General features: G+C 35.7%; 1 protein-coding gene and 1 pseudogene across 1 annotated transcript; one reads left to right on the top strand and one right to left on the bottom strand.

Moving 5' to 3' along the window:
• Positions 1-5,512: 5,512 nt before the first annotated feature.
• On the bottom strand, positions 5,513-7,434 carry LOC145061071 (uncharacterized; annotated as a pseudogene).
• Positions 7,435-7,534: 100 nt separating this feature from the next.
• On the top strand, positions 7,535-10,895 carry LOC145061064 (putative glycerol-3-phosphate acyltransferase 8). Its single transcript, XM_079008432.1, has 2 exons — positions 7,535-8,213; positions 9,910-10,895. The coding sequence occupies exons 1-2, from the start codon at positions 7,575-7,577 to the stop codon at positions 10,783-10,785; spliced, it is 1,515 nt and encodes a 504-aa protein (XP_078864558.1). The 5' UTR covers positions 7,535-7,574; the 3' UTR covers positions 10,786-10,895.
• Positions 10,896-18,081: the final 7,186 nt, after the last annotated feature.

Below are 18,081 nucleotides of genomic sequence, written 5' to 3'. Positions count from 1 at the left end.
GATCTTGCATCCTAGAACCATCTCAAACTCGAGATCTACCAAGGAAAGGTGCTAAGGCCAAAAATCATCAAGTTTTCCTCCATCTTTTCTTCCAAAAACCGAAACCACACCCAAGGTGAGCTTCATACCCCTTATTTTCTGTTTTTATGAGTTTTTTTTTTTTGGGGGGGGGGGGGGGGGAATACAAGTGAAAGTGTAGATCTATATGTGTTTTGTATGCCTTGTATGATTTCCATGCTTATATGTATGCATTTGTGTGTTATAATGTTGGATCTAGCCATAAAACCCCTCAAAACCGAGATATATCTTGTGTTAAATGATTTTAGCTCCAAATATATTTCTAAATACAAAGTGTTTCAAGAAAAATGGTTAAGTGGTTTAGTAACAATTTTCTTTGGGTTAAAAACACAAATTTTGGACCTAAAATGTGAAAAATACAAAATTAAGGGCCCAAATTGACATATCACGAATTCTGATGGATGAGGTGTGTCAAAACAGTTTCAATAAAACAATTTCTGGAAATATACTCATTTAGAGGATTAAAAACATAAATTTCAAGCTTAATGGGCTAAAAATGACATTTTCGGCCCAATGAGGCCCATTATGCGAGATTTTCTGATTTGGAGGGCCAAAACTGAATTTTTCTGTAAAACAGTGGACTATAAGTGTTCCAAGTCCTTTTCAAAGGTTTAAAATGCTTTTTAAATTTAAAAGGACCAAAGTTGCAAAAATTTTACAATTTGGGCCAAAATTGTCAAAGTTGCGAAAAAGAAGGGTTAAAACCGAGAAAACTGCATTTTCAGGGACTTAAACTGTTTTCTATGAAGAATATGCTGAAAAATATTAATTTCAATAATTTTTGGTGTTAAAATGTCAAGAAAATTAATTTAAGGACCAAACCGGGAAGTATTCAATAAAAGGGTTGAAAATGTAAATTTTACAAACAATGAGGGGCTGAAAACAGGAAAATTTCAAGGCAAATTCAATATACGCAATTTGATCAAATAATGGCACCGCGACTATCGACGAAATACAATACACTACAATACCAAAATCGTTGTGAAACGAATTGGTTCGGTCTCGAACCAATGAAAATCCGAAACTACTAACACGACGACACTACGATTCATACAAATAACGTTTGGGAACTCAGTTTACATGCGAGTGTGCACAGACGTCTACGCACCATCTTTGGGCCCCAAAAGTGTAAAATCTTGTTTGTTGGGCCTAGCTAGCCCAATGACCTGATCTTAAGGCCCGAAGACATTTTTTTTTCTACGAAGTGTTGGGTTTCACCGACTTGGCACAACGTAGAGGGACTTTCAATGGCTTGTATACTACTGGTCCCCAAGGGTCCTTTGGTATTGCTAGTAAAGTCTACATTTCATGCGAGGCGGGTCTGGGACCCCTCGTACATTTTTATCCCCAACCGGTTAATGGAGTCATCGAGGTCTTCGTGTCCTCTCTCTCTTCGGATGTGGGACTACACCTAGTCAGGGCGATTGGATAACGTGATTAGTACGGACGACGCCTTCGGGATCGTTAGTATAGCTATAAACTGAGCGTTTGTGTAATGCGGGTTTGTAGTAATTAATCATGCTCAAAAATAATCCAACGTCGCCTGGGACTGACACTATACGCTATGCAATGGTTTCAATGTAACTTCATGTAATTTAAGAAATTAGGAAAACATCGGGTTTTCCTAGGGTTTTCAATACATACGGATTCGAAATGCATACAATTTTAATGAACAATTTTTACAAGTATAAAATCAAACAAGCATACCTATGGATCTTCACACCTTTTTTTTTACTATACCATTTTCAGAAAATATCGGATTTTCTGGTGGTTTTCAAACAATACAAAACATTGGATTTCAAAAACTACTTATGAACTCACCAACATTTCATATGTTGACGTTTTTCAAAATACTTGTATTCTCAGGGAACCAGTGAATCAAGGGAAATCATATTCAGTGATGGCTTGCAGTTTATTTATGTACGAATCGAACAATTTATTTTTGGGAATGTAATGTTTAAACAATGTATTTCATGTAAACGCTACTGGTTGTACTATATTAATGAATGGTGACGAATGTTGTTATGTTTCATATATATTCAATGTTATGGTATTCAATTGAGTCACGACAGCCCCCGGACGTTTCCGCCGTCTGGTTCGGGGGTGTGACATTGTGTGTCTGTTGCTATATATATGTGGGGTGAAATAGACCCGATACAACCTTTTGCTGACACATGAGTTGAAATAGACTCGGGGATGAAATAGATATTGGGACGAAATAAACCCGGGGTGAAATAGACCCGATACGACCTTGGGCAAACACATGAGTTGAAATAGACTCGGGGGTGAAATGGAGTCGGGGGTGAAATAGACTTGACAAAACTTTGAGCTAGCAGATATGTATGGTATGTGGTATTTCGGGGAACTCACTAAGCTTTGTGCTTACGATTTCCAATTTATGTTTCAAGTACTTATGGATAGAAAGGGAAGAGCTCAGGATGATCGCATCGCACAGAAACACACACCATGATTTCCACCTTACTTGACTATGATGTATTTGGGATGTTTGGCTGACATACTATGTTTTTCCTTTATGGTTTTATAAACATGTTTGATTGGTGATTTTATTAATATGAAAATGAAATTTTTGGTCTTAAATTTTGGGACGCTACAAAAATGTTTGTAAAAAACTTTGAGATCGTAGTATGAGTTTTGAATCACATGAGTGTTCATCTAAATCCCTTAACCCAATGCTTTGATACCAACTTGTAATGTCCTAAATTTTCAAACCAAAAAATTCTTCTAAATTAAGAGTAAAACATTCAAATCCATTTTTCATAAAACCCCAAGTATCCAATTATTTCAAAACCATTGATTCAAATCATAAAATGTATCAGAATAATAAAAACAACGAAAGTCAAAACATAAATCAACAACGATACGTGTGCGGTACAATCAAGCTGGACCATTCGCTTTAACAAGAGTACCACTTAAAAACATTAAATCAAAAACCGTAAGCATAAAGCTTAGTGACTTCCCTATAATAACACATAACACAATACACATATAATGCATACAAACAAGGATTAATGGCTCTAATGTTGTTTCACCAATAACATACGACGAGGACTCACGGATCTCGCATCGTTCCATCGTCATAGGGCATCACAATTCTCGTGTCATTTCATCAACAATAGGGACTCATGACACTCATGATGTTCCTCCATCAATAATGAGTATTATATGCTTACATGTCTTATGTTGTTCCACCATAAACCTGTAATGACAACATTTCAAAAACAAATTTTCATTTTTAAATCATATTTTCAATCACCAAAAACAATATCCAACAACTGTATCCAATGTTATCATAATAAATAATCCCAGAATCTCAAAAGATCTCAAATACAAAAATCCTCTCAGTGTGTACGGATCATGCCGGCGCCTTCCCACGGTCCTCGCTGGTACCTGAAACACACAACACAACAACTGTAAGCATAAATGCTTAGTGAGTTCCCCAAAATACCACATACAACACATACGCCTTTCCAGACCATAACTCTGTGGGACCCTCCGGTCCGAGTGTCTTAGGGGACTTCCGTCCCAAAATCCCAGTAGACCTTCCGGTCCTACCCGTATCGACCTTTCGGTTCGTAACCTCCTGACCTTCCAGTCCATGTCCTCTCGACCTTCCGGTCCATATCATATTGACCTTCCGGTCCTTATCATACACATCATACATAAAACATACATATCACATATCAGCATATAAGACCTTCCGGTCATACATAGGTACCCTTCTAGGTACAGTATAGTGAGAAGACTCAGCTCGGGTGACTCGGCAATCTCGAAATCGGTAAATCTCGGTCTAGCCTCCGCCTAATCACATGGAATAAGCACTCTGATCAATACAACTCTCAAGGTTAGACTAGATCCATCTCTTAGCACTCTCAGAAGGGTAAAATACCATTTTACCCCTCTCAAGGCTCAAAGACCCTAACATTGACCAAACCCTAAAAGTTAACTATCCGGGTTATACTGCACATACCAAACCTGTACGCTGGGCGTACCCGAAAACCTCACAGAAACGGGGAACGCGACCCCCTACGTTGCGCATACTGGGATTACGCCCCGCGTAACTCCAAGTTTCATACTCCTTAGCTTTTGGGGTCTTAAACGGTTAAGACCCACAACCAACTTTCAGATTTGACCACTTCTAAGCCTCTTAATCCATAAAGTTGGTGGCTTTAAGCCTTTGCGTGGCTGTGAGAGTCACCAACACCCAAATCTCTCTACTTTCAACACTCTAAAGCTCATAACTCAAGCATGACTCCATAACAACGACCAAGATGGGATTTTTATGGATCAATATCACACATAACACTGAAATGGGACAAATCTAGGTCCATGGAGCCCCTCTTGCTCATAAAGTCTCCACCTTTGGGACTTAAACCCTAGAAATGGACCATAAAACACCAAACCAAAATAAAGAGGAAAGTTCTGAGCTTTTTACCTCAAAGTGAAGCTCCTTCCTCTGAAAAACTCAGATCCAAGCTGGAACTTCAAACCCTAGCCTCCACAAGCTTCTCTCATCATTCTTCACTAACAAACAAAGGCACCTTTAGCTCAAAATACTCACACACAAGCTTTAGGACGAAGGAAATGCTCTCTTAGGGTTTCATTCTCTAAAATGGTGGTTGAGGATAAGGCCTTAGCATTCCTTTTATAGTGCACAAGCCTTAAATTAGGTTTTGCATCTGGGCCCGCTACACCCAACGTAACCCTGGGTACGCCCAACGTACCTAGACGAGTCCGCGTCCAACTTAAGCGCATGAGTACGCACAACGTACTCTCCAGTACGCCCAGCATACTCATTTGCAACACTTTCCCACTCAAGGGCCATTCTTGACAAACTGACAAAGGAGAAGGATTAAATAGCTATACCTGAATTTCGGGATGTTACAAAACCCCTAAAAATAAGTATTCTAGGCATACAACTATCGTGTTGTTCTACCATCAACCCCCCATAGACACGAGTCTTCCTCGATCGTGGCATGCTTACCGTGACATAATCCATTTTCTTGTTAAGTACTTGATTCCTTAGGAGAAGGGTTCAAACTTTTAGTTTTGGTTCTTCTAAAAAATGGATAAAGTTTCTAACTTTATCCTTTTCGGAGGCTCAATCTCAACAAAACTCCAAACCTAACTCCTCAAGGAACAAAACTCATGCATGGCACAAAGGGAAGTACACACATTCCTATTTTTATATCTCCTTACAAGTCCATAAGAAAAATAGGATATCCATAAGGTTTTGGAGTTCTCCAAAATTCTCATTAATCTATATCTAGAAGATATATCTCAATGGTGTAGAAAAGATGTAAGAATGTTGGATCTACGTTGTTGCTCCTTGCACCAAGAGCGATCTCCTTTTTTTCTTCCACTCTTCATAAAGGCAAGAACAAATGTCAAACATCTCTAAAGAGTTTAGGGTTTGGGAGGAAGAACGTTTATGGAGATGGGGGTGCAAAATGAGGCAAACCTTAGAGAAATGAGCCTTTAAATAGGGCCCAAGGTATAAGAATCAAGGTTTCACCAAACAGCTCAAGCGTGACATGTACCTTTAATGCCACATCACGATTCTCATTAAACTAACCACTACACGTTTTCCTTTAATTTGTGTGTCGCGACAAACCATATGTTGTGCCGCGCTTTGATAAAAATCTCGGGTGTTACATTCCCAATCTTGTTTCCCAAGCCCATCGAAATAGGAACAAATAGTTTGTTATTAGAAACATCAAAATATATAATCTCACCAAAGATCCAAGTTGCGGTGGTATTGTGTCGGTGAGAATGTTATCGTGGTGTTCAATGACATTGAGACAAATGCACATAGGAAGCGAAGGTGGGATGATGTCAGAGCGTTGGAGGAGAGGTTGACAAGGTATTAAAGTTCATCAGGGAAAGGTCCAGTGAGGGAGTTATTGGAAAGATCTAGTGATTGTAGGTTGGTACAATTGGAGATGTTAGGTGAGATGGAGAGAGAGAGAGAGAGAGAGAGGTCTGGAGGGAGAGTTTGTAGATTCGACCATTTTTGCAAGTGGCTCCAATAAGGTTGGAATTGAAATTGAAACATGGGTTTGAGAAAAGCGAATTTGGTCCGATTATGAAGGTTTTTGATAGGGTCTAGAAAAGAATCAAATATATGGGTTAAACACGATTCATCTTCTGATATGGGGTTGATAGTGGAAGGAAAATAGAGATTATGATCAACAAGAGTGATGATCTGGAAACAACCTTATGTTAAGATTTAAGAACAAAAAAAGTTTGAAAAAGAAACATGTAATTATAAAAACATTTGACTATCAGAAGTTAATGTACACATCAATAATGTATCTGGGAAACCTCAAATTGGGGAGAAAGAAAGAGGGGTTTTCAGTTTTCTCTTTCCTTCTCGGGTAATCCAACATACGGTTGTTAATTTTAATAGCAATAGTTTGGTTCACGTGGCTATGAATACCTTTGACTATCATAACTTAATACATGTTGTTATAAAAACCTTTGACTATCAGAAGTCAATGTCACATCAATAATGTAACTAGAAACCTGATAAATTTGAGTAAAATGATATTTTAAACAAGTAAATTTCGAGTTTAATGGTTTAACGGATAAAAAATAATAATTTAAATGGTGATTTAAACTTAAAAATGAAGTTTTCGTATGCTTATATGTCAAGACCCTTATCATAAAACCAAATAATAATATACTTTAGAAGAATTTGCGTCAAATTGAAGCTTATAAATATGTGTACACAACCAAAACCAAATGTGAAAGTGATTAAATTTTTTAGAAAATTTCAAGTCTACTATAATAAATGAAGATAATTTTGCCACATGTCAATTTCTAATGAGTTTTGACACTTGTCATTCTGTGATAGTTTTTAAATAAATAATATCCACATGCTAATTTATGTTTTTTTTTTTCAATTTTTAAAATTAAAAAGCCACATAATACATACTATAATTATATATGTAAAGTATTAAATATAATAAATATGATATTAAATTGCAATTAATATGTTTCTTCATTTCTTATTTCAAAAAAATACTTATTATTTATATTTTAATATTTTATTTTTTTAATCAACTCGCATAATACTTTTTATTACATTAATAAAAAAATGAAGATCCAATAATATGACATTTTAACATTAATAAAACAATTATAACAAATTCAAAATATTTATATCGTATTAAAAAAAAACAAAAAAAAAACTTATTAACATATATAGAAGATTGTGTTCACGAACATCATAATTGAAAAAGAGTATAAATGTAAAAGAGAATCAAAAGTCAAATTATCAGTCAACTTTCTTACCGGTGCATTAAACCGCTCAACTACTTGAGGCATTTTCGTCATTTTACTGACACCCCGCGAAAACTTCCCACCTATCTTCAAGGGGCAATTTGGTCATTTAGGTTGTGTCACACCACATTTAAAAGGAACCCTTCCCCCTCCCTCCTTTCATTCAGTTGCTTACAGAAGTGCAGAGAGAGAAAATGTCGTTACAGAAGCCGGAATTGGGCGAGAAGGCGTTTCCACCGATCTCGAAATGCGATGTCTCCGCCATTAGTCACCAGTCAGTGGCGGCCGATCTTGACGGAACTCTGTTGAAAGCGACCTCTGCTTTTCCATACTACATGCTTGTAGCGATCGAAGCCGGCAGCCTCCTTCGCGGCCTTGCTCTGTTACTTTCGTTTCCGATAGTTGCTGTAGCCTACATCTTCATATCGGAGGCTTTGGCCATACAGATGTTGATTTTCATCTCCTTCTCCGGGATCAAGGTGAAGGACATCGAGCTTGCGTCACGCGCCGTTCTGCCGCGGTTCTATGCGGCGGACGTGAGGAGTGATAGTTTTGAAGTTTTTGATAGGTGCGAGAGGAAAGTAGTTGTTACGGCGAATCCGACAGTAATGGTGGATGCGTTCGTGAAGGATTTTTTGGGAGGGGAGAAGGTGCTTGGAACGGAGATCGAGGTGAATGAGAAGACGAAGAGAGCTACAGGATTCGTGAAGGAGCCTGGTGTTTTGGTTGGCAAATGGAAGAAGCTGGCGATCCTGAAGGAATTTGGTGAAGATACGCCTGATATCGGACTTGGCGATCGGAAATCTGATCACGATTTCATGTCCGTTTGCAAGGTTAGTCAAATTTCAGTTAATTTCTTGAAATGTCTAGCATCTATTATGTTTATTTGGAACTAGTTAAATGGCGTAATACATAATAATCTACAAAGGCGAAGCACAAACCGACTTACGCTTTTGTTATTTTTAGTGCCAATAAAGTAAACTAGATCGTGCTCTTTTCTTTATTGCATACTATCGGTTAGTGTTCGCATTTCATACTAAATACACTCTTCCGTGCTAAATTGAAATTTATATTGGAAAGAATGGAGGAGATTTGTTGCTTTAACTTGTTGATTTGCTATCCTGCCTTAATATCAATTCTATGGAACAAGTAAAAGATGATGCAAGTTATGCCAGGACAAAGCATAAAAATGTGCTAATCATTAATTTAGTAAACAATGCATCACAAATAATAATAATAATAATCCCTTCATTTTTTATTTTGGTATGCATGTATACCATTTCTTTCAATTTGCAATTTGTGTGGATTATTAATAGTGGTATGTATATCTTAATTTGTTCTTGCCTATTCTTCTAGTTTAGAAGCATTTCTATTTTCTAGATCGGGTCTCAACTATATGTAGTTCTTTTTCCATGAAGAGCTAACATCAAGGTAACAATATTCACTTTAATTGCTTCTAACAAAATTGGTGCTTGTAACATAAGAATTAGTCCACTGGTAACTGAAAAGTGATATTGTCTGGTACTTTGTCCAAAACCATCAATTCCAATTAAATGTCAATCATCTTAGCTAAGTTTTAGGCTTCATTTCCAAATTACAGTGCATCTTTTGATGGATCCATTGGTAAGTGGTATAGAATATGCTAGAATTGAGGGCTTCCCATGTTTATGCTTAAGCACTATAAAAGGATTATTCTGGAATGTATACGGTAATTCTTAAAATTATCATGTAATTGATTGTTGACATGGTCTGAAACCCAGCCCATATATTGAGAGACAAGAAGCTGTAAAAGACCGACTAGAATATGAGGGTACAGTAAACAGGGTAATAGTACTTACTTATCCGGTCTGTATTTTCGGTGCATTATTGATTCTCAAACTGTAGACATTAATTTGTGAAGCGATGGTGGTTGGAGATCTGCTAAAACGGTGTAAAGTTTGGTGGTACATTTGTAAGAACAAGTAAGGAATTAAAGAAGACGGTAGTAGATAGCTTGTTTAATTATCAATCCCAACCCCTTTCCCTTCCCCTTGAAAGAAAAATCTAGGCCCACTACCATGTACTAGTCCCTTTCTTTCTTTTTTTGTGTCGATTATTACACCTCCAATTATTCTTATAGACTTGAGTTGACTTGGAGGACAATAGATTGAACCGGATTTCTGACCCAAATAGAATTTCAAGTCTATGATTACTGATGGGTCTTTTTATTTAGTATGTTAAGTATTAAGACCTTATTGATAAATTCAACCAGCCCAACCTTTTAATCAACAATTTTTTTTTTCTTATTCAACTTATACACAACAACCTTTAGAAGTCACCAACCCAACCTAATATATTTTGCCCTTATTATCTATTTAATGATTTATTATTTATAGGGAATAAACAAGTTTTATTCTATTTAAGATTATACGTATTACATTAAAAAAAACATTTCTTCGTTATTGAAATTTGAAACGGTTGCTTAAAAACGGTATATAAAACTTTTGGTTATCCTAGTATTAATTATGTAATTTGTGACTTGAATTGCAGACAGCTTTCATGGTGCCGAAAGACGAATCAGCGACGATAGTAGGCCGCGACCGCCTGAAAACCCGACTAATCTTCCACGACGGGCGGTTAGTCCAACGGCCGACTCCATTCAACGCTCTAATCACATACATCTGGCTCCCATTCGGATTCATCCTATCACTCATCCGTGTCTACTTCAACCTCCCACTCCCGGAGCGAATCGTCCGTTACACCTATGGCATGCTCGGTATCAAACTCGTAATCCGCGGCAACCCACCAGCAGCTCCATCCCCCGGCACCCCCGGAAACCTCTACGTGTGCAACCACCGAACCGCCCTGGACCCCATCATAATCGCCATTGCCTTGGGTCGCAAACCCTTCTGTGTCACATACAGCGTAAGCAAACTCTCACGCTTCATGTCTCCGATCCCCGCAATTGCCCTAACCCGTGACCGGGAAACCGACGCTGCCCGGATCAAAGAATTGCTTCAGAAAGGTGACCTGGTTGTGTGCCCGGAAGGGACGACTTGTCGTGAACCGTTTTTGTTGCGGTTCAGTGCCTTGTTTGCTGAGTTGAGTGATAGGATTGTTCCGGTGGCAATGGATTTGAAGCAGAATATGTTTAATGGGACGACGGTTCGTGGGGTTAAGTTTTGGGACCCGTATTTTTATTTCATGAACCCGAGTCCCACTTATGAGATTACGTTTCTTGAGAGGTTGCCGGCGGAGATGACGGTGAAGGGTGGTGGGAAATCGGCGATTGAGGTGGCGAATCATGTGCAGAAAGTTTTGGGTGGTGTTCTTGGATTTGAGTGCACCAATTTGACTAGGAAAGATAAGTATTTGTTGCTTGGTGGGAATGATGGGAAGGTGGAGTCCATGTATGGGAAAAAGTGATTTAGATTTTAGGTGGTCGTTTATTCACTTTGGGCATTATATTTCAACAGAAACAGTCGGTCCTTTTAGATTCTTTTTAATTGTGATTTGGGTATGTCTTTCTTTCTTCATCCATCATCTTTAATTGGTAAACAAGCGAATAAAAGATTTTCTTTTTTGTTTTTATACACAAAATGGTTACAAGTTGTTAACAAAACAAACAAAATCTATACATGGATGAACAATATAATCTACCAAATTTTTTATTTTATATAATAAAATAAATTACAATCTATTTAACATATTTCAAAAAGATTAAATGCCTGCTTATCGGTAATAAAGAAAAATATAATAACCGTTACATACAAAAACAGATGAAAAAAAAAAGATTTCATTATGTAAATGCCATATGATCAATGATGAATTAGTAAATTACATTTGATTCGCTAAAAAAAATCTCACTTGTCTTGTCTGACTTGACTCGATCAGACGTATATCAAACGGGGTCTAAAACATTTTTGCTTGAACCAAGAACAATGAGCTGTTTCCACTATAATTTAGTGTGTATGTGTATTTATAGAAACTTTTTAACTTGTTGATAGAAAGTTGGTAATCAATAATGACAAATATAGAAAAAGATGCGGCTATTTAAACTATAGTATGCAGTTCACAAATTTATGAATCATAAATAAGCTCATAAAACAAATGTTTTAAAAACCGGTTTGATCCGGACGGTCGAACCAGTTGGACCGGGAATCGGAGAAGAAAACGGTTTAACTATCACCGGTTTTATGTCTATTTTTGAACCGGATCGAACCGGCCGGTTTTTACAAAAATCTGGTTGAACCGGTTAAATTGAATAAAAACACATGTAATTGAAACCTTTTGCATAATAAACTTTAGTTGTTTTTAACATTTATTAGAATTTTTCTAAATAAAAGCATATGATAAATGTTATGAAGTTTTTTAATGCATTTATATTCATCTACGACTTTATTTTCTTTTTAATCCACGTAGATTGATATAAAACTTATGGTTATAAGTTATTTTAATGTTTTTAGAATAATATACAATTTGTTTTCATATGTATTTTAATGTTTGAACGTATGGACATCATATTCTTGATTTGTGTATGTAGGTATGTGTGCGAAAATACAAAAAAAGATGAAAATTATAGAAACTGGTTTACTCAGCGGTCGAACCAGTTAAACCGGTTGAACCGGAAACCGGTCACCATACCGGTTCAACTAAAAAACCGGTTTTTAAAACATTGAATAAAACACGTTGAAAAATTGTCCACCAACCAAACACCTAAAACACTTGAAAGGGTAACGAACTTTATATTTTTTTCACGTTTAGTCACTAAACTTTTTTTCGTTATCTAACCAGTTAAACCGGTTGAACCGGAAACCGGTCACCATACCGGTTCAACTAAAAAACCGGTTTTTAAAACATTGAATAAAACACGTTGAAAAATTGTCCACCAACCAAACACCTAAAACACTTGAAAGGGTAACGAACTTTATATTTTTTTCACGTTTAGTCACTAAACTTTTTTTCGTTATCTATTTGCCATTGAACTATTGAAACTGTTCACATTTTACCCTTATGACCGGCTGTTACCGGTCATAAGGGTAAAATGTGAACAGTTTCAATAGTTTAGTGGCAAATAGATAACGAAAAAAAGTTTAGTGACTAAATGTGAACAAAATCGAAAGTTCGTTTCCCTCTAAAAAGTTCAATGGCTAAATGTGAACAAACTTCCTATTGTATTATGTTTTAGCAAATTATTTATTTTTGTTTAACTGTAGCAACATTTGTTGATGAAGAAATCTATGAAACAAAAAAACAAAATGTAACATCCAAATTTACAGGTATCATAATTTAAGTATTTTTCTTTTGAGTTAAGAAGAGAGACTTGACGAGTTGACGACTTAACTCGTTGAGTAAGGTCGCGACTGATGACTCAGATTAATGAATGGACTCGACGAGTCGGTGAGGCGACTCGACGAGTCCGCGCTGTTGGCAGAAACCCTAAATCTTTGGGCCCGGGCCATATTTAAAGGCACTTATGGCCTTCAATTGCGACTACCTTTCCCATAAGTGAGATCCCTAGCGAGCTTGAGTGTGTAGAGTGAGAGGAAGAGCTATCTTGAGCTTTTTGGTGTGATTTTGCAAGAAAGGAGAAGAGTTCCAATAAGAGGGACCAAGGAAGGTTATTGTTCTGAGTTATTCAAGCAAGGACCTTCATTCTGAGGTACAAAAATGAACCACTTTCCTTCCTTATTGTGTAGATTCCATTTTGGGGTTAGGGCTTGAATCACTTCATCTTTAGGGGTTAGGGCTTTTGCAAGTTTGTGTTATAGATCTGGACCCTTCTAGGTCCAGAGAGCCGAGAATATGAAGCTTTAGTAGAGTAAACCTTGGGGTTTGAAGTTAGGAATCTGGACCCTTTTAGGTCCAGAGAGCCGAGAATATGAAGCTTTAGTAAAGTAAACCTTGGGGTTTGAAGTTAGGAAGCATTTATGGGATTTTTATGGTATATATAGTTACTTTCATCTTACACGTAGATATGAAGTATTTTATATAAATTACGTGCTATGTGTGCATATTATTTGAATATTTGTTGTCTATGCTGGATGAACGATTTTATACATGTTTTAAAAGATTTAAACGGTATATTTATTTTATATCTACAAATATGTTGCGGACGAAACATGGGTAGATTAAATAGTTGGTGTGTGATGAAATAAAATGATGAGAGATAGGTGATGATAGAAATGTGAAGATAATTAGGTAAATAGATGATGATGAATAGGTGATGTAGGATGAAAGGAGATACCATAACCTTAACCGGCAATGTGGCAATGTAGTCATCTACCAGAGTATAGATGACGACCACGGACTATTCTAGACAACCTAGTGGAAACACCAGCAGACCCATAACCTGAAGGTGATTAATTACGAGTTCAGGCGATGTTGTAACTATGTATTCATGCGATGATACTCTAACTCATTACTATGAATTACGAGTTTAGACGATGTTGTAACTACGTATTCATGGGATGCACAAATTCCGCATGCCAAACTAATGATCATAATTCACATCAGTGAGAATGGTTCATTTTTTTGTAAAACCAAAATCAAATTGGAAATTTTGATTTTTTATTTTGGAAAATGTCAAACCATTGGTTTTTTATTTTGGTTTCGGTTTTTTGTTTTTTTTTTTTTTAAATATTTGCAGGGTTTTATTTTTTTTATTTCATAGATTTCTTCATCAACAAATGTTGCTACAATTTAACAAAAATAAATAATTTGCTAAAACATAATACAAGAAGAAGTTTGTTCACATTTAGTCATTGAACTTTTTAGAGGAAAACTAACTTTCCATTTTGTTCATATTTAATCACTAAACTTTTTTTCGTTATCTATTTGCCACTAAACTATTGAAACTGTTCACATTTTACCCTTATGACCGGTAAAATGTGAACAATTTCAATAGTTCAATGACAAATAGATAACGAAAAAAAGTTTAGTGACTAAATGTGAAAAAAGTCGAAAGTTTGTTACCCTTTCAAGTCATTAGCCCATTTTTCAATTAAGAAAGACAAAAGAGAGCTAAAATATCACGACGAATTGGTTCAAACAGGTATCATCTCATACTTGTATATAACTATTCATTTTAACAGTTTTCCGATATAATAATAAAAATAATAAAAAGACAAGAAAGCACACAGTACAAACGACCTTTTATTAGCAGTGCACATATCCCTTCACCCCTCACATTCACCCCTCACGACAACTATTGGAATATGTGTATAATTCTTTAATAAATCTTTTCATTTTCAGTTTGGTATTTGCTCTATAGTCTATCCACTTTAACGGTTGTCACTTCTTTAATACCCTAAGACATGTATATTTGTTGGCTTATGTATTTTTAGCACAAATTTTAGACCAACGACAAACCACTTGTGGTGGCGCACGGAGGACCACCGATTCCAACTTCAACTTCTACTCCTAAGACATTATATGATTTATATATTATATAAGGCTATTTGGTATGGTAGCACAAACCACGCGTGACCTCTGACGTGGCAGACCAGAAGATGCGTGAACACACCTCCCCCCCCATCGACCAATGGTTTGACTGTGAAGACGGACAAAGGCGACAAATAAAAAAGCAGCAACAACGGTCACATATTTGACTGTTTTTTCATTTTTCCTTTGTAGTAGTTGAGTTAAAAAAAAATCTTTAATTTTCAATTGTAAAAACACAATCTACAACTATAAATACCACCTATTTTATAAACATTTCACACTACCAAAACACACAACTTCTTTCTATTTTCTTATTTTTCTTCAACCTATAGATCCAAATCAAAATATTTCATAGTTCATCCACTCCAAACACTTCAAATGATCCATATGTAAATCTTGGTTACATGCAAATGTTAACATCCATAATCCAACAACAACCTCTATTCACAAATCCTTCATACCACCCAAACTACCACCAACAACAACGACCACAACACTTCAATCAACCTCAATTTCAAACATTTCAACAATCGCAACCTCAACAGGTTCAAGCACAACCTTCACAACCATCTCAAGTATCATTATTTAAATCCTAACCTATAAACCTCGACAATGACGACAACTGAAGGGTACAAGAAGCACAACAACCATATAGAAGACGACAACAAAAAAGGAAAAACTCCAAAAAAAAAAACAAAAAACCAAGCAGTGGAACGAAGACGAGGAGGAAGCTTTAGCGGAAGCTTGAATTTTCATATCGCAAGATGGTGACATCGGGAACACGCAATCTGGTCAAAGTTTTTGAAATCGTGTTTTAGACCACTTGTATTCGCTATTAGGAAAGGAAACGGAGCAGACATACGACACGGTTAATGCAAAATGGCATGACCTACGAACGGCTTGGACGAAATTTAATGACATGTTTGACAATCTTAAAAATATGCACAAAGGTGGTAGCAATGATTTCAATATTTTATCAACTGCATGCTACCAATACAAAATTACCAATAAGAGCAAACCATTCGGTAACCAAAAAGCGTGGAAAGTTTGTCGTAAGGGTCCAAAATGGGTCCTTTATCCGGGTGAGGTGCATTCGTGATCTATTACCGACTCCAACAAAAGGCCAAGAACTTCCGATTCAGACGTGGGTTTTGGCCTCGACCTCAATGATGACTTCGATGGCACCGAGTGGGAGGGTCCACCGGAAGTCCAACTTCGTCGACCACTGGGAAGGGACAAAACGAAAAAGACGGCGTCTTCAAGTGGAAAATCGAGTAGCGAAGACGTACTTGTGGAAAAATAGACAAACTCTAAGTTTTCTAGAAAAAATGAAGCAACGGAGGAAGCTTGTCGCCAGAAATAATACTTACCGATCTTTAAATCATAAACACAAAGCCCCAATCTGATCTCGACCTGGAAAATCTAACCACATTTCTAAAAATCCAACAAGTCTGCGAAAAATATGGAAATTAGTTTCTAGTGTTTTAATATTTAGGTTTTATTTGGTACGTTTTATGTTTTTTTAGTAATTTATGTTTTAATTTTTTTTTTATGTTTTTTAAGTAATTTAGGATTTAATTTTGTGTGTTTTTAATTAATGTAAAATATTTATTTATGTTTTAAATTATGTTTTTTTATTTAATCTAATGACAAACGAAAAAATAAAAAATACAAAGATAAAAATTGTAGAGTGGTAACTATTTTCAAAGGTTAGTGGTTTGATAGTGAATATGTAGTAGAGTTGATGTGGCGCTGAGTTGACAACACTTTTTTAGAGGGTTGGTGGTGACCATACCTCTTAACCTAATTTGTATAAAACCTACACTGAAATCCTTTTCAACTCCAACCACACACAAAAGTTTTATATGAAAAATATATTTTAATATTTTAATAATAAAATGATATATTCTTTATCATAATAAGATTTTATTTAACATAATAACTATTATTATACATCAAAAACACATGTTTAGATTCAATATTTGGGCATAATCTCCATATAATGCAATGCATGTGCTTATATTTTCAAAACCCAAAATCACCTAAAGTTAAAACACCTCACTAAAGTCATCTCAAGTCTAAACATTTCACCAAAGTTTGAATGGATAATTGTCCATGTAAAGAAAGCAACAAGGTAAACATTACACATATGGACACTAAATGCTAGGATAATGTGGACATCATACAAGATCTATACAAGAGGAAAATAGACTTATGTACAAGTGAGGTATGTCTACAATAATGTCACATCATCACCACATAATACCACACTACCATAATTGGGTACTAATTTAGGTTTGAACTTTCAACCTAACCGATGGGTTTGGTTTCTCAGTTTTTCCGATTCAATTTCGGGTTTAAAACCAAAAATTTCAAACTTAGCCACTATTTAACCAAAGGTTATGTTGGATCCAAGCGAACTCTCAATGGTATAAGAAATCTCTATACTAATAAAAGAATAACTTTAATCTTCTTTTGTCATGTGTCACTCTAATACAATTCTACATTAATATTATGTCATGTGTCAATCTCCCTTAATAAATGAAGGTTTTATGTCACGTGTCACCACCTCATTCAATATGACACATGACATTTTTATGCTTTTTTCAATTAAATTTTATTCCACTTTGCAAATTATGGATTTTTTGTTTTTTTTTTTCAAATTAGAAATTCTCAAAAATTTACTGCATTATACAAATAAAGGAAATGGCAATATCCTTCCGATTTTTGTCAATCAATACATTTACTCAAAATATATCTTCCTAAATTACATACACAATTCTCGGAAATCAACACTCATATTAACTCTTATTTGTTGAAACTTATCAAATCAATTCATTCACAACTATTCTTCATATCCTTTCCAAATTCAATTTTGAAAAATATATACAACTACAATCTTATTCATATGTCGTTTTTATTGAGAGATTGAAGATTTACAGCATCACCACGTTCATCATCAAACTCCATTATCAACAATATTTACTACATCAGGTTAGCATATGTAATGATCGATACAATTACTTTACATAATCACCAAAATGATTTGATTCTTTTTATTTGAACATTTCATGTTTTCCTCGTCTCCTTTCCATGATATGTTCGATTTGTATACAAATTTATATACTAATTATTTACACATGTTTTACTGCATATAAGCTGTTCGATTAAATGCCTCAAAGAAATTTTGTTTCCCTGTCACACACCCTGCTGCAACAACTGTGATTGTCAAGTTTTGCACTTTTACTCTGAGTCTTTTCTCCTGCATATCAAAATATC

The sequence above is a fragment of the Lactuca serriola genome, chromosome 7, assembly GCF_051521515.1.
Source record: "Lactuca serriola cultivar US96UC23 chromosome 7, Lser_US96UC23_V15, whole genome shotgun sequence".
Lineage (NCBI taxonomy): Eukaryota > Viridiplantae > Streptophyta > Magnoliopsida > Asterales > Asteraceae > Lactuca > Lactuca serriola.
The sequence above is the reverse complement of the archived record's forward strand: the minus strand, read 5'-3'. Positions and strand labels throughout refer to the sequence as shown.

Coding starts and splice junctions, on each gene's coding strand:
- LOC145061064 (XM_079008432.1), top strand. CDS start 7,575: ATGTCGTTACAGAAGCCGGAATTGGGCGAGAAGGCGTTTCCACCGATC. Junction 8,214..9,909: donor ATTTCATGTCCGTTTGCAAG/GTTAGTCAAATT, acceptor CTTGAATTGCAG/ACAGCTTTCATGGTGCCGAA.